The 25,600-nt window shown below is 39.4% G+C and overlaps 1 protein-coding gene across 2 annotated transcripts in view; it reads right to left on the bottom strand.

The window, feature by feature from the left end:
- Positions 1–25,600, bottom strand: part of CA10 (carbonic anhydrase 10) — a 151,468-nt gene that overhangs the window by 105,384 nt on the left and 20,484 nt on the right. For both annotated transcript variants that reach the window (XM_052687990.1, XM_052687991.1), the window contains exon 3: positions 13,175–13,249. In XM_052687990.1, coding sequence (XP_052543950.1) covers positions 13,175–13,249 — 75 coding nt within the window. The remainder of the gene's footprint in view (positions 1–13,174; positions 13,250–25,600) is intronic.

Genomic DNA, 25,600 nt, shown 5'->3' with positions numbered 1-25,600 from the left:
TGATGAATGTAAGGAATGCTTTTTAAAACTGAAAATAAATTAGGAAGAAGAGATCACAAAAGTGATCAAAGATGAAGTACAATTTAATATTTAAAGGCTAACTTCTCTGGGATTTGGTGATTGACGAGATTTCTGGAGAGAGACGTTGAAAGAGGCCGGTACTGAATCGACTTCTGTTAGCTAATTCATTCGGTCCAGGAATTTGGGTATTCGTATCCCACATGTATCAACTAATCACTACTATGGTGTTTAGAGCAGGCATGGACAGCTAATAGGACAAATCAGAAAAGGGAGGACAGGACATTTTGGTTACAGAAAGGCATGTCCATGTTGTGCCAGAGATGACAGCAGCGAGAGGTGCCATGTTCACTGAGATTCAGCAATGCGAGTTAGCATTGCTAACCCCAAAATTCTTGCTAGGTGCTGTAACTGAAGTTAGAGCTCCCAGTGAAGGATAAGAATGTCAGCAGCAGACTTAGCTCTGGGTGCTAGGTCTATGAGCAATAGTTCTATGCAAAATTAGTTTTTGCTTGGACTGAAATAGATGGGAATTTTATTTAGTAAAAACAGTAAGCCCAGAATTTAACAAAACTGGCAGCTTAATCCAAGAACATATGTCCAATCTAATGTGTGGGCAAGGCATTTCCACAGAAGTCTAAAAATAAGTAGTTGTGTATGTTTTCTGGAGGTGGGAGTGACCTCCTGGAGATACTTGAGCTTTTAGGAATCATCTTCAATAGGAAATCAATCACCTACAGAGTTTGCCATGTTCTGTAGGTATTCCTTGTTCTAAATCTAGAGTTCATGGAACTCTTCTCAATTTTTACATCAGATTTTCCCTGGTGTAACAGGTGTTGGGTTCTGGATTCTGCCACAACCAGATTAATGGTAATATGAGGTGTAGAGATAAAAATGGAGGAGGAAAAATGACTATCCTTCTGTTTTCACATGGATGAAAAGTATGAGTAAGGCTGGTAAATAGCTCCCATTGTATTTTCTATTTTCAAGAGGGTTACAGATTGATTATAAATAAAATGTGTTCCTTTTTTAAAAAAACATCCCGAAGCATCTCCACCCAAAAGAAAATATTTTGAACTTATTTTTGAACTTGCTCGTTTGTGTGTTTGGCACTTGCTGAACATTTCTGAACACCAGACAGGGGCTGTTAACACAGAGCTTCGGCCATCGGCAAGCTGTGAAGGCTCACCTACACAGACTGATGGCAAATGGCTGTGTGCAGGATATCTTGAAATAATGTGCTCCAAAGGTGCATGGAGGTAACTATGGCTGCGCATCACACAGCCTGTACCTGAGAGCAGTGCAACTGCAGGCAGAAAATAAATGCATTAAGAATTCTTTGGTAATAATGGAAATGAAGTGGGGCTAAAAGTGCTGGATGGGCATCAGAAGTTTCCAACATCACCTCTCTCTTTTCATCTGAGAAGAAGAAAATAGACTTATGCCAATTATTGTTTGGCTGATGTTAATGAAGAATCAAACACACCACATTATCAGATCATTTTATTTTGCTGTGGCTTATTTCTCAAAAGCAAATTGTTAAAAGCCCAAATCCTTTCTGGAAAATATTCTCTTCAAAATGTAATGCTTTAAAAAATGTTTTGTTTTTTTTTTTAAGGCATAAGTAAGGTGACATTACTGACAAGTCAGTGCTGGAAAAACAGCCGTGCATCTCAGTGGTTGTTTCAATTGAAAAAAATAATAAAACCATGATAATTTATTTGTGCATTTTCACACAGAAATGCCACTTAATATTCAAAAAGCAATTTATTCATCAACACACATGAATTAAGCCTCATCATATCTTATCACATAATTTACATCTGCTGTTTTTCAAATACTAGATTAATTTCTAACACAGATGTGTTACTCTATTGTTACACAGATGTAGGTCCTACACAAGAAATGCTACAGATAGTGTTTATATCTCAAACACCTGAGCGCATGCATGTCTGCATGCAGCCCGACTGCAGAGCCATGCAGTAGAGCAGGTAGTCCTGAGGTGGAACTTGAAAAAAGCCAGACACCTAACACCAGCATGAATAGAACAGTTAAATTCAGATGGTAAGAGGTTAGAGAAATCTAATATTGTGACCTTTTCCTCTGTTCCTTGGTTGTTTGGCCTCGCCCTACACAGTGGCTGGGTGTTTTTGAAGGTTCTGGCTGTTTTAGATGAAGAAAATTGCATAAGCAGAATTCCGTCACTTATTAATGCAATACCTAAATATAGTTACTTGTGCTTATGCTCTGGACCAGGCAGGTTGGTGAGCTGCACCGGGTGGCTGAATGCTGCTGCTGAAGCAATGGCACTGAGGGGCACTGAGAAAGTCTGCCTGAGCTCATAGACAGGTCAGGCTGAGCTTTGATTGTTTCTGCTAAGCTTTGCAGTGAATTCAGACTTGAGGAATAAATAAATAAATGAATAAATGAATGAATGAATGAATGAATAAATAAATAAATAAATAAATAAATAAATAGGATATCATATATCAGGGAGAGAGCATAAAATGAAGTGGCATTGTGAGATTATCTGTAGCCATTTGGAGCTGATGCTTCGTGTCATCTTGGGGTCACTGGGAATACCTACCAGGGAGTGAAGGAGTGGTAACAACATCAGCCTGAGAGATTTGCCTAAAAAGGACACCTGAAGCTGGTTCTATGTGTTACACTTCTGCTGTAAAAGGAAAGTGCATCTCTAAAACAGGAATGTGTCTGCATGCTTAACACTGCAATACAGAGAACTTCTGTGCTGTTCAAGACAGTTTGAAGTCACATCAGTAAAAAGTCTTTATAATCACACAAGAATGTATGCAGGGCTAGACTGCTTCTGTGCTTTTTCTGGCAGGAAGCTGGATATAAAAGCAAACGTATGGAGCCATGGAGCCATGAATTTGGAGGGGAGGGGAGTTTTCCATTACTTGCACACACAAAGGCAGCTCTCGTGCCACTCCTCTTGCCTTCACTACAGAAATGTATGACTAAAACATTCATTTATGGTCTGTATGTATGGACAGCAAACAGCAGGGCTTTTCAAAACCATTCTTTCTACAGAAGTGCCAGGATGGTGCAGAACACAAAGAACAACCCACCACCCTTCTTATCCCTCAGACTCATTGTTTGCAGCCTGATCATACTCCGAGATTTAGTGCACTGTTTCTCCACAAAGGTAAATCTAACACAGAGAGTAACATTCTGTACTTTAATGCAGTTTGAGAAATGTGACCGGTCAGCAAAAATATATCTGTGAAATGGTTTTGGATGTATTTCCTTATGAAAGTCAGCTAACGTTATTTCAACAGCTTTGTACTTTAAGACCCTGCAACTAAGGATCCCTACTTCTCCAATTACAATCAGCTTGCTCCACAAAATTCTCACTGTAAATATATGGCCTAGCAATGGTAATACCTATAAAATGGTGGACTGTGTCTTTATGTACTTTTTGCATCAAAACCAATGCAAGCTCATATTGCAGAACAAGGTCAAGCAGGAAATTGAAAATTAAAGGCCAGTATCTCAGTAAGAGCTTCCCTATTTACCAGAAATCTTCCCAGAAGGAGGCAAGAAACAAGCACACCTTTCACTTGAAACCATTTCATTTGCCTTTACTGCTACATAGCAGTCATTTCACTTTCTTGTCATTTCATTTCCTCTAGATTTCCATTTAATATGTGGTAGAATTTTGAAGACAGGAGCTTATCTCATATTTATTTACCCCATCCAACCCCTGAAAGAATAAATAAATAACACTCTTGCAGGGACTAAAGTTCTGAATTGATGATTCACACACTTTGGAACTTTGCAGACAGAAATACAACCATTTTCAGGCTGACTGTACTGTACTGACACAGTGCCTGCTGGATCTTCCTATCTCATTGCCTAAACAAGCTGGACTCTTAATTCTCAGAACTTTTGAGAGACTGTATTTTAATCACTTAGCTCCTTTTGCTTGTCCAGTCGTTCTCATTTTAAATCAACAAACAGAGTTTCTAGTTCTAGCCATCAGTCTTCAAAAGCCATTGGGAGTTAGACTGCTAAACCAGTTCTGAAAGGGAAATAGGTGAGACAAAATCACTGTTTTAAATGGGACTTTCTAGCACAAGAAGTGTTGTTTATGAAACTGAGTAATTTTTCAGTATTTTAAAAGATTCATGTTCTGGAGCTGCCTCATCATCTTCTTTGCAATCTTGTGCTGATTTAGAGTTTTGTCTCAAAACCCACACAAATATTTCATGCTTATTATACTTGATAATTCAAATAACCATAAATACTCATGATTTGATGTAAAAAATTTCCATTATCTTCAACAAATATTATTTGTATGTCTGTACTCATGCTTAACTATATATTCATACCTTCTTGAATATACTATTAATTCAAAGAAGACTATAGGAAGAGTAGCTTCAGAATCAGCAACAAAGGAGAAGCAATGGAAGGCAGATGGAAACTTGACAGTCATTAATACAGGAGAAAAGATTCATTTATTTCAATTCAATTTTGCCACTTTAATCACTACTTTTCCTTTGGTCCTTTACAGAATTCCAATACTGTGGTTACACTGACTGAGAAGTGTAGGAAGAGAATCTTATCTCTGTTTGCAAATCACATTTAATTTCACATCTTAGCCAATACATCGTCTTCATTTTTCTTTTTAGCCTTATAAATATTATTTTATTTGGAACTAGCCATAGGAATTTCATAAAAAATGTAAAACAAATTGGGATGCAGTATTTAAAAGTATTTCCTAAAAATGAAACTGCACTGAATGGCATGCTTAACTGCAAAGTTAAACAAACAATTGACAGAACGATGTAACTATGGCCCTGAGCACAGCCTGCTGGAGTCAAGTGGAAGGACTTGATTTCATTGATTTCACCAGGCTCTGAAGTGAGGCACCATCTTGTTACCATATACTCTGGAGTCAAAAAGGCCCAAGTCCAGCCACAAAGCAATATGTCCATAAACATAAAATTACAGTGAGCAATAAAATCTTCAGAGACTAGTTTCTCCATTACTTTAATTTATATTCTTGTTAGCCAATTTAAAATGCACATTAAATTACCAGGTAATTCTGAGGATGACAGTATCTGAATAATAGAGCCTGGTGAGGCCATGCAATGCAAGCATTTCAGCCAAATCCTATTAAACTTCAGACATTTATTTCCTCTTTATTTTAAGAAAGCCTAATTTAGGAGTGAGAAGAAGAGCTGTTTGAAGATGACTGAATGCTAGTTAGGAAAATCTAAATGGAAACAGAACTCCTGGCTAATGACCTAACGTGCAATAGTGAACAGCAATAACCAGCAGTGTAGTGATTAGGCAGACTAGTCTGATGACAGAGGCATCTATCTGGTTGGTTAATTCTCCCCAAGTCTGCCTAATATTACCTTGAACTCAGTTCTTCTATCTTTATTTACATCTCACTTAATATTTGTAAAACAATTTCTCTGTGTGAAGATCTTCAGCATCCACTGAAGTCCCCATAAGTGAAACTCCTGATTATTAAAGAGATATGGAAAATAAATCAGAGGAAAGTTATTAAATGATCCTTAAAAAAATTACCCTGGTGTAGTGGAAATGCCAAGTCACAGCTTAGAGTAGTGATGGAGCACCTGGTGGAAAGGCAGGGCCAACCCAGGAGAGTTCAGGTGCATGCAATGAACCTGATTGACTGGAAGGGATGGAGTCAGGATCCACCCCTTCCCAGACCTTATTTAAGGTCTGGCAGTGGTGGTAAGGGGTTCTTGCTGGAGATCCTTGTGTACCTCAAGCCTTCTGAAGGTAAGTAGCCTTCCTTTTTTCTTTATTTCTGTGCTTATGGCTGTTGTATTTGAACAAATCCTTGCTTGCTGTAGCCTAGGACCTTGCTGCTCTGCTCTCATTGCTGTGTTTTGCATTGTGTTGCCCCCTGTTTTGGGGGGCACTGTTACTAGTGCTGCTCTCAGGTGTGAAGTGAATGGCTTTCTGTGTGACCTGGTTATTTTCTGCTACATATTTCATGTTTACTGAAAGGCTGTAACGCTGTCTGTGGGCACTTGTGAATTATAGCAATGCCATTTGCACAGCTGTAGTTAACGACCTGTCAGGTTTCCCATTATGATGTTATGCTGTTATTTGCAGGGTTTATGTCCTGACTATAAAGTTGGTGACTGCTTGGTCTGGAAGCACTAATGCGTTTTCATACATTTTAGAAATACAAAATGAAGAAGTGTCCTAATATAAAACCACATGCTATTCAGAAAGGAAGAAGGAGTAATTCTAAGTAATATTTTCACTAGTAGAAAAAAACACATCTGATCAATAACATTCAGAAAGCTTCCTATTTTGGCTGAAGTTGTTAATTCTAGTGTGATTTAGAGCTCTAAAGAGGGTCCTCAGGTAGCTGGAAATGCATTAAGAAGGTGACTTTGTTTTAGCATGAATTTACTTGTAAGAGGTAATAAGTGACTTGGTGACTGCAAATAGCATGTGCCAGAAATAAAATGGTGGTGTGATGCTATGTAATAGCTGTATTTCAATATGTGTTAGCAACAGCAGTAAAGTTTCTCCAAATGAGTCCACATATTCTTAGTCAAGCAGACACAGCAAATTGTTGAGGATGGATTTTGCTCCTGAGTACGTGCAGGGGACGCACGGTTCAGTGAGTTCACAACTGACTTCTTTTGAGAGGTGTTACATGAGGAGGGTATTTTTAGTGAGTGCAAATGAGTGGCTTTAGATTATCACGTCAATAGCAATACCATAACTGAAGGGCCTAGGTAATTCTACACATACATGCACATAGTATTTTTGGGAAGAAAACTCTTGCAAGCTACTGAGTAAATTCTATATTACAGATTTCTGATTCCATATTTAGGAATTAAATCGTAACAGTCTGTAGAGATAAAGTACTTTCATACTGTGTGATGGATCTAGCTTTAGGTAATGGTGTCACTTCTGTTCTTTTTGACTTATTTCTTCTTTAAGCAAGGGACTGGATTTCACAGGGAAGTTCTTATGAGTAACAATTAATCCTTCACTGGCAACATGTAACAGATGTGCTGCAACAGACAAATGCAATGTAACTGTGTGATCTGCTTCCACAGAAGTTTATTTTAGCTACAGATCAGGGTGTGTCTGCAATTACTATATTTTATTCCATATGACTTGGCAAATCCTCCTTACATAACACTAACCTGTACCAGTAAGATGTGTGAATTGCTGTATTAACTTGAACTCCTCAGTGATGCAAGGGTTCATCACCCTTGTAGCAGCTGGGAGCCATCTTCCTGAAGGTGTTGTAACAACCCAGTGTGAATGCTCTCACAAAAGTAAGAATTGTATTCCTGTTAGTTACAAACAGTAACTTAAAATATGCTTCTCTTCATCAAAATGCTTTATAAGAGTGTTTTTGTAAGTAGCATAATGACAGGAGGAGAGTAAAGCACTCATCAATTCTATTACAGTGGTAACATTTGATCCCAGTTCAATTTCACTGTACCATTTTATAGGGAAAAAAAAATCATAAGCAAACAAAAGCTGAACCATTGCGTCCCTTCCATGACTAAACCAACTGCATTCCACTGCAGAAGAACACCATTAACGTAAAACATACTGTTTTCAGTGACTTCTTTCTCCTCTGAGAAACTGTGCACTATTAGCTTGGAGAACTGAGAAGTACTTTGGATCTCTGAGATTAAGCAGCCACTGATTCTTCCATTAGATTTATTTGTGCCTCCTTTAGCACATGGATATCACTAAAATCCCTATTGCCAAGGGGTGACATGAGCTGCTGATATTGTATGAAGAGCAGCCTGTCAAGGCCTAAGATGAGATAAACTGCTTGAATATCCCAGCACAAACACTCAGCAGCACCAATGTGTGGAAGCATTGCTGTTCAGCACTTAGAATTGTTCTGAACAGTCCTTCAGAATAAGGGAGGTTTTATAAGCTTTCAGTTATGTTTTAGCACCACTGTTTCAACTGCTTTTATATTTAGCAGCGTGTCAAGAACAGAATAAACCTTATCCTGTGTATACCACTATCTATACTTAGAATTCCTCACTTTGCTTTTAGGTCACAGTGAAGAACCTAAGGAAAAAAACTCCCTGGTATTCGCCTCATTGTTTAGAGCAAACCCTGAAAACTCTGCTTGCACAGCAATGATCCTATTTCAAAAAATAAAAACAGTAACAACAAAACTAAACAGCCTAAGATGTGCTTATCTTGGAATGATGAAACCTTAAAAGACAACAGGATGGTTTGCTGGCTTTTCTCTTCCAAAAATTTGAGTGGGCTGGCATAATATTGAAAAAAAAATTAAATCTGCAGGAAAGCGGTTACTTAACTGACAGCAACTTTAGTTCTTCAGGATTCTGTAGTGCATATGGAATGCCACTGGGAATGAGAGCAGATGTTTTGAATGCTTTTCCTTGCTCTCCTGTTTGAGGGTATAAATTGCAACCACTATCTCTTAAATGTCCTTACAACTGGAAGCCATCCATGCAGACTGTGATAGTCCTTACCAACTACAGCTGCCATAAAAAGTTAGTGTTACCTAACTGCTCCTTCTTCTTACAGCCCATAATAGTGTTACTGTACAGTAAATTGCTTTCATCAAGAACCAACTGGAATGACTTCTCCCTGCATTCAGACATCTGACCTAACAGTAAAGGGTGAGGAGCACTAACTGACAGGGACTTGCAGAGCACTGCCTTGAAGGTCTGCTCTTCCATACTAGCATATTCCTGAAGCAGGTGGGAGGATATTGCTTGTGTCTTAGGAGGAAGAGAGTTCCAAGGCAGCTGGTAACACAGCAGGATGCATCATGCTGTTCAGTCCCATATAGGTTCTAAAGGGAAGTCTTGACCTTTGCAGTACCTGTCTGTAGCTAGAAATAGGCAGGAGATAAATTCAATCATTTGGTTTTGTCAGTACAATAAAGCAAAGTCTGAGACACTTCTGTTACATGCAATTTTTGTTGGCTGCAAACTAGGAGGGGTGGGAGGGAACATAAATCAGCCGAGAAAGGTACTTAGTTACTGATAGGAAAGATCTGAGACTACGTCAGCAAAGATCTGTGCTCCAACCCTAAGTTTGGTAAGGTAATGCTGGTAGCAGATTTTCAGAGTCCTTTGCTGTGGCCAATTCACACAAGTGCCCTGGAGAACTGTATGTGTTATGTCCTCAGGTCCTGTATATCTCCTGCATAGACTCAAAGTTTTGCTATAATCTTACCACTAAGCAGAAATAATGGAAGAAGTGACAAAAAGCTAGAGTGATTTCCTTCTGATAAATATTCTGTTACTGTGAAACATAGAACACATGCACATAGTTGGTACTCTTTGTTTTTGCTTGATTATTATTACCCACCACTGGAACATTAAAAGTCCATGGGTCACATACAAGGGCAGGAATTCAATAGTCTATCACAGTTTATGTAATGCAGTTCGAACAACATAATGTCACTAACACGCATCCTGTTTTTATTCTCTTTCCTCCTTTTTCCCTTCCCTTTTAGAAAGGGAGCTCCTAAAATCCTCTCATTGCTTGTCGCTCTGCATTTCTGGACAGAAGACCACTCCAAAGCCCTAGTGGCAGATTTAAGTCCTGGTTTGAGGCTGACCATCATTATTCATTCAGGAAAGGTTTCTAGGGAGCTTTCTAGGTAATTCAAAGTTAGAAATGAGGAATCAATTAGAAGAAAATTTCCTGTGTAGATTGGGAAGTCACTGCAGAATTTAGATATAGCTTAGCTTTAAAAAGCTTAAAAAAAATAAAATTAAAATAAAAATGCTAAAAGTGTATTCCTACTTAATGATACCATCTTTATTGGCACGTCCTTGTAAGGGTCAGTTACTGACAACAGAAGTGAAACAAAACAAAACAAAAAAAAAAAAAAACAAAACAAAAAACCAAAACAGAACAACAAAAAAAGGCAAAATGGATTTGTTTCCTTCTAGTTACATGATTTGTGAACAGTTTTTGTAGAACCTCCAAAAGAAGTACAAAATAAAAATAAAAAATAAAAATTGCATTTCCCTCCAGCTACCTCTAATGACCACTACAGCTATATACTACATATACTAACTTAAGTTCCACTCAATAAATGAGTGATTTCCAGAGTCTATGCTTTGTCACCCTGCAGAAGTGAATTATGTCAATATATTGCTTTCTAAAGGAAGAGCTACCATTGTTCCAGCAAATAATTATATACAGCTGACTAATTTTTCAGAGATGGCATTAGGCTGAACGATTTTGAAGAGATGTGCAGACTGTTGAGCACACTACTGGAGCTCAGACAGCACCACTGTTTTCACTGACAAACCAAATGCACCAGACAGTGAGCAAGGCTGTGGCCTCCTTAAATTCCAAAAGAAGACAAGAAGAAATGCTGTAGTTAGTATAGAAGCAAGCAATTCAGAAGCAGCAATCAGTAGGTTTGTTTTGTACTGTGTAGGCAGCTAAACCAAGTGATTACTGGCCTCAGTATAGAAATAGACTCCTATGTAACTGAAGGATGGCTTAGTTAATTTTAATTTTTGTTAAAATTAATTTTAGTTAATTTTAATATCTCCATTTCAGGCCCTGAACAAATGCTTCATGGTTCTTACAGTGATGTATCCATCAAAGGTTAGTTTTGAACGTGTATGTTTTAAAAAAAAAAAAAATAAATCTTGAAGCCCACACAGGAAGAGCTGAGGACACTTGCCCTGCCTTGCATAGGCTTCTACAAAAGTACAGGAATAAAGCAGAAAGTTTAAAATCAGGCGTTGGCGTTCATGACCACAATTGTCACTTATTTCAGGCTTTTTTTTCCCTTATAAATCACTTCCTCCAAGGAGAAAATACTTCATTTTGGGAGTTCCTCAGTGCTTCACAGACACTGCCCCTATGTTCCTTTGGAGTCTGTGTAGCTTTGCCATCTGGCCTATGTTAGGGCATAATCCCATCAACATCATCCTAGCAGGGTGTGAGCAGCATTAAGCTCCAGCAGTCTTTTTCCCTTTTATAGTAAAATGGGTTACAGTAGAAACTAAAGAAGAGATTTCTCATCATGGAATCCCAAATGGGTAGACTTGACTTTGGTCACCTATAGCCAGTAATGAACCATTGTGGCTTTGGAACTTTCCCTGGTGTGGAAGTTGTTTTGTAGTTTCTTATTGTAAGGAAGAAAAGTATCTGCTTCACAGATGTTCATTTATCATTTGGCAGAGATGGACTTCCTTGTAGGTAGGATTGTCAGTATCACCACGTGAAGCAACTTTAGACTTGGTGCAACTCAGTGAGGGCCACAGAAACAGTGTTGTCGTCCCCTCTCTCCCACAGGCAAGAAATATTTGTGCTCTCTTATTAACATATGCTCCACAAATTTACATCCTTGAACAGGATGCAGTTTTGGCAAGTGAATTCCATGACTGAACATTAGCTTTAATCACCTTTATATTTTGTGTATAGAAAGACCATTTTTGTGATGTGATGAACAAAATAAGATTCTGATTAGAGAATCAATGCTATTAGACACAAAATACCAGAAGTTATGAGCATACATCTGACGTCCAAGAAGTGGTACAGATCAGTTTGAACTGCAATTGCCTCTGTCACCCTGAAAATGCTTACAAAATGTATTCAAAGCAAAACTCGGCCAAACGGGAGGCACAAACATATTTTTACCCATCACAAATGACTAAATATTCCACAGTCAAATTCTGTGTACAGAAAGTATGTAATACAGATTTATTGCTATGCCAATCCCCAACCTCGACCCGTTCTTAACCCTTAATGTTCCCTGAAGTTTATTTCAGGACCTAACTTACCTTGAATTAATGTTTTAAAGCACTTTCTAGTTTGTGTGCATATGTGACATAAATTAACATCAGTCCTTTGCTTTTAGGAACAGGTGTGAGATGGAAAAGATCTCTGGCACATACAGAGACCCAGGCAGCCAGTGATGCTCCTGCCTTCCTGCACTGGGCAGCTCTGCACCCTTACACAAGTAAGGCTTAGCACTAAGAAAGGCCTGAACCACAGATACTATAATGCTGACAGTTCCCATTACCCTGCTGATCAGTGCAAGAAGGGGAGCTGGGAAGACAGTGTCAGGAGTCTTGTACCTCATCCCTGCCTATCTCTGCTACCTGTGAGATACACATCAGTGATTGCTAGCTGCTGGGAGATGAGTACTGTGAATCCAAGAGCCTGGGAAAAATCCTGTGTGCAGTTGAAAGTAATGTGATTGGAAAGGGATTGAATGTTTCTCAAATCTGTCCCAGAATATGTAGAGACAGGGATGTATTGAAGCACGGTCTGATTTTATGAAATGCTTGAAAACAAACTTGTGCAGAATTCAGAGAATTAGTTGAAGGGAAAGCCAACAAAGTCATTTTGTTATAAAGGAAGAAAAAAATAAACAGCACACAAATCCGGTATCAAACACAGGTCACAAACAAAACAAGAGCTCTGCAAACTACTCAGATCTCAGGCAGTTTGGATCCTGAAATGTTAGAGAGACTCAAGAAGAGCAAGCTAAGGACAAGTGAGACCACAGCTTATTTAAGCAGTATGTAGCATTAGCACTCCTAGTGTGAGCGTTCCGGAGAAGCGCGTACGTTCAGATTATTGTTAGCATGAATTTCACTTTGCCTGTCAGGTAAATTCAGCTGGTGATGCTCATTTATATCCTTCTGGCTGCTCACAGATTATTTACCATTAGTAAATCTTATTAAAGCCAGGTTAGGCTTTCATCATTTTTCCCCACAGTGTTTATTTTCAAAACAAAACTCGGTGGAACTCGTTAGTTTCATGTTTTAATCATTGCTTTCATAACGTGCTCTTCTTAAATCTGTAGAGATAGGATTGTCTGAAAGTGCTGCTATTTAAGCACAATATTGCTTTTCTGTCTTCTGTGTCTCATTTCTGTGTGTGCAGCACAACTTCAGAGTAGGAAGACGTTATCTTTAACAGGAATGTCTTCAGAACAATTTGTCTTTCCTTGAAAGCAGCCATGGAGATTATACTTATAAACTTTTCTATCCTTCAGTGTAATGTGCTGCTGAGTCCTTGCGTTCTTCACATCTTTGCAATGTATTAAGAAACAACCAAAGAATACCTCCCCCTCACCCCAGCTGTACTTTTTCCAATGAAAAATGAAGAAAAGCTAGGATTTCTACAGTGCGCTTACCTGGAACGAAGCTTCCCTGGACCACTTCCTTGTATGCCCACCAGCCCTCATGGATTTTTGGTGAATTTTGTTGAGCTGGAAATAAACAAACCATAAAATTAAGGTAGTGCATGGGAAACACATAATTGCAAGAACTTTGGAAACTCTAAGCAGGTTATCATCTTCAACACAGGAGCCATTCTGCATAGTTCCCAAACAATGTCTGTTCAATTAAGTGCCTGTATCTTGGATCCCCTTCTCGCTGTTTCTCAGGCAGTAAAATGTGACTTCTGAGGAAATGATCACTAAACTTAAATTCAGATAAAAAATGAGGTTTTGTAACTTTTGATCATTCACGTGTCAACTTTTTTTAAGGATAAAACTGCAGACAAAGTGAGTGAACTTCAAGTCAGTATCTGAGCCTGAGTTTGTGGACTGAATCATTTTTTTTCCCCTCTGCCAAGTTCGCCAGTCTCTCATTTTGAACAGGAAGAAATGACAGTGAAGCATAGGCCATAGCTGTGTCTGTATGTTTCTCCTTCAGAAACATGCTCTGAGTTCCAGAAAGAGAACAGGAATATGTAGCTCCTTGCTTCACTGGCCTATACCATAATGCTCAGGCAGGGAGATGAGTGTTGCAAAAGCCTTTAAGTTATCCCCCACTGCAGTCATCCTGGTGTTACCTGTGTCTGATGGGAAACTCTACAGCACAGTGCAGCAAACCAATGAGGTTTTGTGACCAGTATTATGACAGCCATATGGACAAAAATCTAAGCTGTGGATGATGAGACTATTAAATAACTTCCCTAAACTTTCTGACAAGCCAAGAGTAGAAAGGACTTGATGTATAAAGACATGACTTCCCTTCATCCTGAAGGAAACGGGCATGGAGCAAATATAATGCTTAAAATATAAAATGTTAACATAGAAACATACAAGATAATTGTTTCAAGGCCGTGCAGACAGACAGTAAGAGACATGGGCAGATCAGAGCCAGAAGCAAATCTCTCAACTTTGCATGCTTGAATTTCCATGTTTAGAGCAATCTTTTCCTTGAGTTATAGAAAGCTCAGCTATCTTCTATATCACTAGCCTAATTTCTGTAATTGGATACTTTCAATCCTTTCACCAGGTCTAAGAGTTTTAACATAAATACACAGCTAGGAATGATATGAGCTTTTGCAGCCTTCTGTTGCAGTTTTGTTTCTCAGTTGCACATTGTGTACAGAAGGCACAATTACCCTGGGAGAAGTTCCAGCAACATAACAAAAATTGTTGTCATTAAAACTTACAGAGGGAATGTGACATTCAGACTAAAAGATGAGGATGGCTACATACGGTTCTATCCCTAACAAAACAATATTTGTGATTTAACTAACTAAATTGCAGCCAGAAGTAAAGCTGAAATTAATTAAACGTACTGAGAGAAGGACCACTGCTATCTGCTGACCAGAAGTCCAGACATACTTGTGGAATGGGTACGTGGGGATGTGGAAATCCCCTTGTGGTACTCATGCTTGTTCCATTAATTGGTTGGTGACACATTAAACTGAAAGGACTGACACACTGTGTACTCTTTACAGTTTGTGGAGGGCATTACCTTCATTTAATGTTTATATCTCTGTCTAGAGAACTCCAACCGTGTTCTGGCTTTGGACTACATAATGCAGACACTTGGAAAATGGCAAATCTCAAGCCATGATCCAAAACATCTGAGCAGCAAAATAGTCAGACTCAGACTGAACTGTTGTTAGGTTTTGGTGGGTTTTTTTGAATCTCAGCACTGGTTCATGGAGGTTACTTCTATGCTTACCTGCAGCAGAAGTCCTCAAAGACTTCAGGATGTTTCAGCAATAGGAAAAGATACCAAGTGAGCCCCCAAAAGCACAACAATCTCTTTACGTAGTATTTCTCAGAAAACTAGATTGTATTAAAATCAACTTTTTAGTAACACACACAGTTAAAACTGCTACACACAACCAGAGGCAGCTGCTTCTTAGAAAAGAGTAAAGAAATTTGTGTGCAGAGGCAGGCAGCTTAAGAAGGGAGGCTGAGTACTTCCAAATGCAACTGCTTGCTGTCGATACTTGTAGAAACTTATACAATAGAAAACTGTATCAGCTTTCCCACTCTGTGGCCAATCCTAAATGATACTTGTCAGGTCCAGAAGAAAACAACAACAAAAAAATCCAGTACTCAGAATTGAAATTAAACCAAAATCAGAAGGTACCAGCTCTGTAGTTCTGCTTTGTTGTACTGTGCCAATGTTTAGTTGTTTAAGGCTAATTCCAAAAGCAGTATCAGGAGAACTAAGATTTTTGGCATATTTTTTTCAAATCTCTTGCATTAATATGGAAACAAAGACTGTATGAAGTAAGAAAATTAGATTATCAAAGATTTGTACTAAATAATTGGATGTCTGTGCAATCGCTTTCTCTATCAAAGAGCATGACCTACCATTGCTCTGCACTTTCCATAGATACCAGATCCTTATCTCTTTAATAGATACATAAAAATGAAACAGAAAGAAGAAATACAGAGATGTGCTGTTTTCCCACAGCCTAAGGTAAGGTGAGAGCACAAGGGGGTTACTGCTGCTCCACAGAAAACTGAGGCCTCTGAGAAAGTCAAGCAGAAAGGCACAGTTCTGAGAGAGGAGCTGGGCAGGCAAAGCCCACTACCATGCTCTTGTTTGAACCCTGAATCCTCTGTTTTATACCAGTCCAGGCAAAATGTTTACAGAAATAGCACAGAGTGGCTGAACACAGTTTTCCATTCTGTGTGTGAAATCTAGTTTGCTGCTCTGATGGATCATACAGGGCTTTGCTTAGAAAGATTTATGAAGCTCTCATTTCTCTGGAAGCAGACAGGGGACTGGTAAGGGCAGGAAGGAGTCCACATCTTCTGGAAACTTCTCCTGACCTATTACATCAATCTGCCTTAGAAAGCAGACAAGAAGTTGTATCAGGAGTAAAAAAAGAAAAGCTGTTCTCTATTTCTGAAATAGACCCACACTTGGATTAGTGATGGAACAAAGGAATACAAAATTAGAATTAACAGACATATGGACAGTCCTTGCTGGGAATCCTATCTGGGCCACTTACACCTGATGCTCATACACCAATTGTACAGACCCAGGCTGTACCAATGCCCATCTGACAGAGAGGCACTGTGCCTGGATAAACAGGTTCAACCTTATGGCTCAGGAATTATTGCCAAGGAAAAGGATTCTTTGTATCTGCCATCTCATGACACTGCTAATAAAAAATAATCTCGGCTTCCTTCTTATTTCAGTTAAAGGAAAGCTATTTTATATCTCATTGCAGTTCTGCTTGAGTACCACAATCAGAGACAGGCATGCTTTGAGGGTTCTGATGTTCCTGTGTTACTACCAGAACAGGGAGGCACCTGCATGGCAGCTCCTTTGTTTCATTGTGAGCTGCCACATGAGATATTGAGAAGGAAAAAAGGTCTAGAAACCAGTTCTGTATTTCTAGGAAGGGGTTCAGTATCTAAAAAAATGCTCATTTCTGATACCTCAACATCTTGTATTTTTACTGCATAGTTAAAAACAGTCGGGGTAGGAACCTGCATAGAACGCTTATGTGCCTTTGGATTCCAAGGAATACTGTTGGTTCTATAAGGCATTGAAATAAACAGGTCCAGCTGAAGAGACTCTTTGCTGACTGAGCAGAGCAGAGGGAGTTGTGCAGCAGCTGTGTTAGCCCCAGCAATGTGTTCTGCCCCTAACAGAGCCAGTCCAAAGCACCACATTTGTCCAAAGTGCTAAAGGTTATTGAAATGACCTCCATTTGCTACAGTGTTCTCTTCAGTACGGAAATCACTAGGGTCTGAGATTACTAGTTGTGCTGATATAACACTGTTATGTCAGATCTATTTCAGTGCAGCTGCTGTACATGAGACAGGATATTTATTCAGAGCAGATATAGCATGTTGCTTTCATTTTTTTTTTTCAGGTTATTGGAGTTGTATCTTATTGTGGAGCATAAAATTAAAGGCTAAATCCTGCAAGATGTCAAGTATTCAGTGACTTCCATCCATAGGGGAACTGTGCCAAACAGGATCATGAAAACATGATGTAGATGCAAATGCCAGAAGGTGCCAGTGCCACAGACTCATCAGTTCACTCTGTCTGGCTTAGAGGTTAAAATGGGTAGGCTTGTAATTCAAAGGGAGGTGGTGTGTTCTGTGAAACTATTTTAATAATATTGTCTCAGAAGCCAGGTACCAGAATGCAGATTCTGTTACATAAGATTTGCATCTTGTTGGAAGGCTAATGCTAATATATAAAATGCAGTAGTAAATATGAAAGGCCTCCCAGCAAGCATGCCCATTTGGAAGATGTAAACAGAGCGCTCAGCTATTAGTTACCTACTTTCTATACTTAAACAACAGGTTTGTTGGTGATGCCTTTCACACCCAAGCACAAGCCAGCAGCATCCTGCCGGGTCTCAGTTCTTCATCCCCTTCACCCTCATTCCACGGGAATGAAAAATGCTAAACTGTGGAGAGCCAGGCTCACCGAGGTTGGAGAAAAGCTCTTCTGTATTTGAACGTATTGATCTGAATTCCTGACTGCGATGTTATTCACTCCGTATGCTGCTTTCATATCCTAAGGGTTTTGCTTTTGATGACCTGATTAGCATTGCTCTGGCATTAAATAGATAAAAATCAGTTTTAGCACTGTTACCCCATTTTCACAGTTATGAGATTAGAAAGAAAATGGTGTAATTTTGTAATAAACATAATGCAAGGCATTAATTTATTGCTAATTAAAATTAGATGCTTTTGTAGAGGTTTAGAAGACATGATTTAGTAGAAAATTGGCCTTACAGACAACAGTGGAGGATGTGGTTGGCTGTTTGTTGTTTTGGTTTTCATTCAAGTAGAAATTTAATGTTTTTGCTAAACTCCATTCCAGGATGTCAGAGGATTCATGCATTTTGTAATTATTTTGAATTATTAGTTACTACATTTTACATGGACTTTTTGTACAGTGTTTAACCAAGAATGGGTTGCCCAAACTTTAGAGAGAATACAGAGTTTCTCAGTCTAAACCACCTCGAGACATACAAGTACATACAAGTATACAAGTATGAGCTTTTGGCTCATACCAACAAATGCCTCTCAAATCAAATGGAATACACTTGTCCAAAGTGGACCAGACGGCAGGGAAACTAAGCAGGTGCAATTAGCTTAAGATTCAGCCTTCTATAATTAATGTTCACTTTGTTTAAAACGAGTCTCTACATAATGCAGCTATTATTTAAGATGCTTTATGCAGCCTTTTATATTAAAAATGCTACACGCATTTCAGGCAGTATATAAAGCATCATTTATAATTGAATACTTACAGGACAAGAAAGGTTAGCTTGCCTATGAATACTACAGCCTACATTGAATTCATCACCATATGAGGAGAGAGGAAAAAGAAAACAAAGGATTATAAAGGGATCAGTAAACAAAATGCTTTCATCAGCTATGCCAGATTTTTTTTCTTTCTGGATAACGTTTCACTCAGAAAACATGCAAATGCTCTTTCATTAAGTTAATACTTTCCAATTCCATAAATCCTTCTTCCACCATCCCCATGTGTAAAAGCTCTCACTGCTGTTGTGAATTCCAAACAGTATTCAACAGAAGCAAAATGGATGTGACCTGTTTTTATCATGTCTGAGGGCAAAAGCAAAGCACTACCATGGGAACTCTGCTATGGCACAGACTTCACTCTGTGCTTTCTACTTATTGTAATTTTGCATTCTGATCTGACTACAATTAAAATCACGGGCCAAAGGGTGAGATTTCACACAAGCAGGCTCATATGTATGCAGGTAGTAGTGACAAACAATGTGGCACAATGTCACAACATAGCAAACATCTACTCCCCATATGTAGTTGGCTTTTGGTGAGAGCCACTGAGCATCCAAAGCCATTAAATGCTGCTTGAGGAACCATAAACAAAAGTTCGCCACTGCTGAACCTCATACTGAAGGAAGAGCGCTCTGCTTACAGCTCTGTGAGCAGAACTTTGCAGGAATAAGAAGTGTGTGTACGGTCCAGCCCTGTTCTGCATTATCTTCTCCATTCTGTCAACTGCATTTGTGAATCTTTTGACTGAAGAATTTCTGAACTAATAAGGAAGGAAAGGGGCAAAGGTAAGAGATAGCTAGCCTAAGGGCCTCTGCAGAGCCAGCAGGAAGGCCTTCAGAACTTCCCTTCTTCCCTTGCTATTAATCTTGCAGGTGACCGCGCATTTTCACTTACTAACTTTAAAATAAGGGTTGTAATATTGGTTACCATCCCACTGTGTTCAGGAAAGAAAATAGCAGGATTCAGTAGAAGGGATCCCACACAACTGTGCTCATTAGGTGCTTGTTAAAGGAAGGTGCAAAAGTGTATGGGTTTGGGTGGTGGGTTCCAACTTGTAAGCAGCACTTTTCCATAAAGAATATATGCCCAATCATGCAGCTGTTACTTGAATTTTAATAAGTGAACAAAACCACATATTGCACCTACAGCTTTCAGTCAGTCAAAAGAAGAAATCAAAGCCAATTAATTAATGTAGGAAAAAAAATACATAGCTGTATTGCAGCAATGAGAGGAAAATACTGATAGTAGATGGGGTGAGAAATTCAAGGGGTTAAGCAAGAGACACAACCTTGTGTTTCAAGACAGCCACTGATGGCATGCTTTGTGTTACGGGGTTCCTAAACCACTTCAATACAATTTGCCTCTCACTGTTTTCCAGAGTCTCTGATAGAGGTGTCAGAGCACAGTCTGCACTGCTTTAGATAGGGCAGTTTGTCTCCAATGAGCTGCTTAATCGTGTCATAAAAGATATGAAGTCTGAAGAGCTCTGTAACGTAACACAGTAAGAAGAAGCAAGACATCTTGTGATATTAACTCTGGAATAGCTCTGTACACTGTGCTGAATGCCTTCCTCTCCTATTAATTTCAGTGCAGTTTTAGGACACAGCAGCTTCAAAGAAATGGCCTCAATATCCTTGAGCCTTTAAACTTCAATACATTATTAATGCTTAATTAATAGGGCTTCCTTTGAAAGGAAACCACTGAGTTCCTTCCTCAGAAGCATGTATGATATTGACATCTCATTGGGTTTCTGACCCTACTTGCTCTCTGTGCTCTCTAAACACAAAGTAACCAATCAGTAAAAGAACAAACAGACAGAATGTCCCATTAACTGCCACAGGCAGATCTTTTTCATTCTTTTCCTTGGCTTCAGTAAAATGATTTCTGCAGCAATCTGACCCTGTGGGAGCTGTGCCCAGAATTTAACATTCATCACGTGTTAGGCAAACTCAAGAGTAAAAAATAAAGGTCTTCCAATTAACCTCAAGACAAATGGCATGGCATCAATATTAGGTGCTTGATCCTTCAAAACACACAGCTGCCTCATGTCATGCTGAATTCTACAGCTTCATGAAAACCTGTGGCCCAGAATGTGATATGGAAACATTTGAGAGGGCTACATCATGCACAATGAATTAATAATGTTTGATAAATACAATTATCGTATTTTCCACAGTAAGCATAGAAAGAAGCATAAAGGCTGCCTTCAGTCTGCCTGGAAATCTTGGACAGGAAATCTGAAGTCAGGTCCCATCATAATGTAGCACTTTCTTGCTATTGTTCTTCCTCACCACTGGAGTTCATCAGTTCCTCAGCGGATGCTGATTCTTGGTTACTGTTACTACAAGTTTCTTAACAGAAAGCAAAAGCCTTGCAACTTCCTAGCTAAACCTCAATCTTCCTTATAGGTTGACTTTCCCTTACTTAGGCCATATGAATACAATGAAATACAGTGCTTCCCCGCTACTTGAGTATCCTAAGTGTCCAGCAGTGCCCAGACAAAATGCCATCCAAGCTAGGAGGTGCAGAAAAGCAGCTGTTGTTCTGAGTTTTGAACTAAACAATGAGAAATAACTGGGCAGAGCTGAACTGCAGTGGGGGAATGAGAAGAGGAGAAGTCATTCCAGTCAGATCAGCTGCCAGGGGAAGACAAAACAGCTAAAAGAACACATCTTACTCATCTCAGCTGCCAGCCATGTTGTATTGCATCGACATTCCAATTCATTAATTACTGCTTAGCTATTAGAGTGATGACAGCCATATCAATTCCTGACTATCTAGCTTTCACTGGTTCATTTTGAATTATTTTCAGAAGTGCAGAAATCTCCCCAAACTTTCCTCTCTTGGAAGCATTCTGTGCTCATCCCCTTTATCTGGAAAAATGGGGAAGGAGACAAATCACTGCCTCTGCCTCTCTCACTATCTGTGCTTCCCTGCAGTACTGTGGAATATCCCTCAGAGATTACTTCTCTCATCCATCTGTCCACACTTGTGCTTATCCACTGCTGCTGAACAAAGTCATACCCTGCCCTCTCTGGACTGTTTCATGAGACAGCAGCGTTATTCTGGATCTCTGCTGTTATTCTGTTATTTCAGAGATATTTTCAGCAATTCTACCCCAACCAACAATATGCCTGGTCTGAAATGATGCAGCTTTGTCTACTGTGGATGATATGGAGGGCAATTTATTCCTCAGAACTCTATTTAGTTTCTTGAACCTTGCAGGGGTGTCCCTCATTCATCCCTCCTGGCCATTTCTTTGACCATTAGTCAAGAGCAGTGCTATGCTTTTTTTCTCTCTCTCTCAGGTTAAGGTGAAAGATATTTTGTGCTGGTTGTGATGCCTTTCCCTGCCTCATTTTACTGTTTTAGAATTTCAATTGCTTTCTAATTTATTCTTTTTTTTTAAGGCAGAAATCCCATATAGGGAAAAAAAAAAAAACCCCACCAAACCACCTATTGTTCGTAGCTTACTCTCCTTGTCTTTGAGAGATGAAACTTTGGACAAAGATGAAAGAAAAAGAAAAGAAACACCAAGGCTAAGAATTTTTAAAAAATATTTTCAGTGTAAAGAAATTGTGTAGAGAAATATGCCCCTGCAACCATTTCATAAGGGATTTCCTAGCTTTTCTTTTTGTCTGTGTGGTCCTGTTTCTCCCAAGTCAGAACCCACAGAAGTTTCAGACAGTCTTTTACATTTCCCTGTAGCAAGAGGAAATAATTTTATTCAGTAAGGGCAAAATCAACTCAGGATCAGAAATGGGAGGTGGACATTTAAATGTGTATATTTCTGTTCTTATTGGCCTTGCTCATCTAAAACAGATGCCTGGCAGTTTCAAGTGCCCTTTGAAAACCAAACAGGATTGCATGTTACCCAGCTTTCTCCCATATTTTAGTAATGTTTATTCTGAATACTCCTAAAGGTCTCTTTCTCTGCTAACCCCTGTGATTGCTCTTATGCTGTGATTTATCTTTTGCTGAGACTCTGACTGAAAAAAAACCCACAAAAACCAAAACAGAAGAACAAAACAAGGAGCTGTGAAAGCCCTGCCTCCTTCACACACTATGGGGCAAGCTGCAGATGGGATCATTCCAGTAACTTTGCCATAAACACCAGCTGCCTTCCACCTACTGTGCGAAATACTGAGTATGACAGTAGTACAGAAAATCCTGTCCATCCATAGTACTCATTGCCCACACATTGATATGTATAGATATTCTCCAAATTCCTGTCTGAACACAACCTCGATGCAGTGGCACAAAGCGACACGCTGCATTAGCAGTGAGCGCCAGAGCCCCAGAACAGCAGCTTTGAAATTACTACAGATAGAGAGAAAAGTCCTGAAATTTGGGCTGAGAGAAGCTTTCCTTCTTTCAGTTAATTTCCTTATCATTTTAAATTTTTATCTGAGTGTGCTTCAAAGAACAATTGAGGATAAGTGACAAATTCTTCTCTGCAGCTGCCTGCAGAAATCACTACAAACCCTGCAGACACGGACATCCATACCTGGTTACACACAGATAAATGCCTGCTGAGTGTTTTCCACATTTGCTGAGCACTGTGGATGGGAACAGGGAACAGTGGGATATGCAGGACTACAGACTTAATCCATTAATATGGCATCTAACAGAAATCATGCCCTCATGTCCTGTGCCTGCTTCCTTCCCTCCACTCCAGTCTTTGTTTTATGTGTGCAGAAAGGGTTCCCGGTACAGACGGAAAAGCCATGGCCAACCAGGGTGCCCACTTCACAGCGGCCACACTCTTGAAAGGAAGTTATCAACCATAGTCTGCTGAGCACAGATCTGCTGACATTTCCTTTGCTAGGATTTGCCTGCATTCGCACATGACATATATATATCCAAGTAGATACAGACAGCTCCATCTATCAGCAGCACTGGGATAACTTGGCAATGGCTGTGGGATTCGATCTGAGATTGGTTTTATGTCTGGGCAGTGAAGAGCACAAACTGTGAAGGTCTGAGTGGAAATGCATGCAGAAATCAGTGCCAGCGGGAGCAGTCAGGCTGCAGGAACTAAGCTACTTCCAGCCCTTTCATCTTCCCACTAGAGCACATCAAACATCTCAGGTCCTCTATTTCAAGTGGACTTAGAGTTTATAAAATCCTGGCTGTTACGCAAACTGTTCATAAAAATAAGAGAACATTTGGAATATTGAAATAAATCTAACACAAACTTTGTCTTGTGGAAAAATAAATTTAAGACATTTTGACATTATTCTCAGGCATCAAAGTTGTCACAGTAGCACCCAGGAGAAACTGAGTGAAGAGTGCACATGTAAGTGCTTCCCTTCACACAAATGCCTGTCTGGCTGTTTGCGAAGCTCTGCGCTCTCCACCAGGGAAATCCAGTGAGGGCCGATGAATAATGCACACAAATCAAAGCCCGTTACATCTGGCTGGGTGACCAAACAGTTATGCAACAAACAACATTACTGACTCTGTGAAATGGATTTTGAGCCCTGTTAGGCAGATGCTAGAGTCAAAATTAGATGACAAAACTGGATTCAGAGAAAGGGTCTTACAGCAGAGTCCTTTCCAGCAATCAACTTCGTATCAGTCTAGGTTCACTGCAACTGGTGTGCCAGCTTTTCACTCAGCTACACAGGCAACTGAGCTGAAGTATCAGAAGATGCTAACTTGTTTTACATTTAGCCAGATTGGTCCCTCCCCTTCTGTACATTCTTGGAGTTGATCCAGCCATATACCTAAAAGGAATCATGTGTTTTCTTAAATCCTATGCAGCATCTGTTGGTTTTTTTCCCCAACACAACTTTGTGCAGCAATCTGTTGATAAAACTGTTCTTATTTATTTTTCATACTATTTGCAGCACCAAAGAGTTGCAGAGATCATATGCTAGAAGCAGCACAAATCACAGAGGACCATCTGTATTCACGAGCTTAAAAGACCCCGTTATTTAGCTGGAGAGCAAACAGCTTAACCACAGCTGCACCTGCCTTAAACTATTCTATGGCCCTTCAGACCTTAGGACAAACCTTACTGTACGTATCACCATTCTGTAGCGTTCAACCACGTCCTGCCTTCACCTCCTGGTTCTGAAATTGATGTGTGTGTGGTCTTCTTACTGATACATGAGTGTATGTAAGGAGCTTGAGTCTAACTCATATTAATGCAAGCATTTATGTAACTTCAAGGGTTGTTGTTTCTTGAACTAGTGAGGATTAACATGATTTAACAAGACTGACACAGTATCTGCAGAAACAGTATTTTGATCAAAGGTGTTTTTGTAGCAGCTTATTCTAGGCCCATTCTAAAAGATTTAAACTGATAGGAATTATTCTACCTCAAATATGTTCTGAATACTGTTCCAGAATACACACAAGTTTTCTGAGATGCATCCATGTCCCAGTCTTTATTTCTGAGTGTGGATTTCTTTAATTCTGATCTCCCCGGCTGCACTCCCAGGTAGAAATGAAGAGCGGTGCACTGAGCTCACAGTGCTGCGCAGCTCAGCTGCTCGCTTCTGCAGCTGTACCACAGGGGGCTTTGCCCAATGCTGCTAGGTTTACTTTTCAAACACTCACTGCTTTTCATTATTTTCTGCCATCAGCAGCCTGAACGTGTGGGAGATGTCAGGACAGTAAACAAAACAACAACCTCTGATATTAAGGAAGTAAGTGAGGTCTGTTTACTCCACAAAACCAGAAGGCTGCTCAAAGAATATAATCTATTTGGGGATAATGCTTTCTTAAAATAAGCTTTTCTTGAAAGACAGTCCAAGAACTGTCAATATTTACCCAGTGGTTGTAGGGCAGTACTTATTCTGCCAGTCTTTGTAGGAATAACAGCACTTGTTTGTGAGTTGATAGGAGATCTACGCTCTTCCCTCTCCCCTTCTCCAGAAACAGCTCACAGCAGAACAAACTTTCTCCTTTGAGTGGAAATTAATTAAAATAATTGTTTTTTTGTTTGTTTTTTTTTTTGTAAATTTGCTATAAGCAAAATGACTCTTTGGCATGACTGGCATTTTGCAAACAGTGCTGCACAGAGATGTCATTATTTTCTTTCTTTAA

Source organism: Tympanuchus pallidicinctus, unplaced genomic scaffold, assembly GCF_026119805.1.
Source record: "Tympanuchus pallidicinctus isolate F22 unplaced genomic scaffold, pur_lepc_1.0 scaffold23, whole genome shotgun sequence".
Classification (NCBI taxonomy): domain Eukaryota; kingdom Metazoa; phylum Chordata; class Aves; order Galliformes; family Phasianidae; genus Tympanuchus; species Tympanuchus pallidicinctus.
The sequence above is the reverse complement of the archived record's forward strand: the minus strand, read 5'-3'. Positions and strand labels throughout refer to the sequence as shown.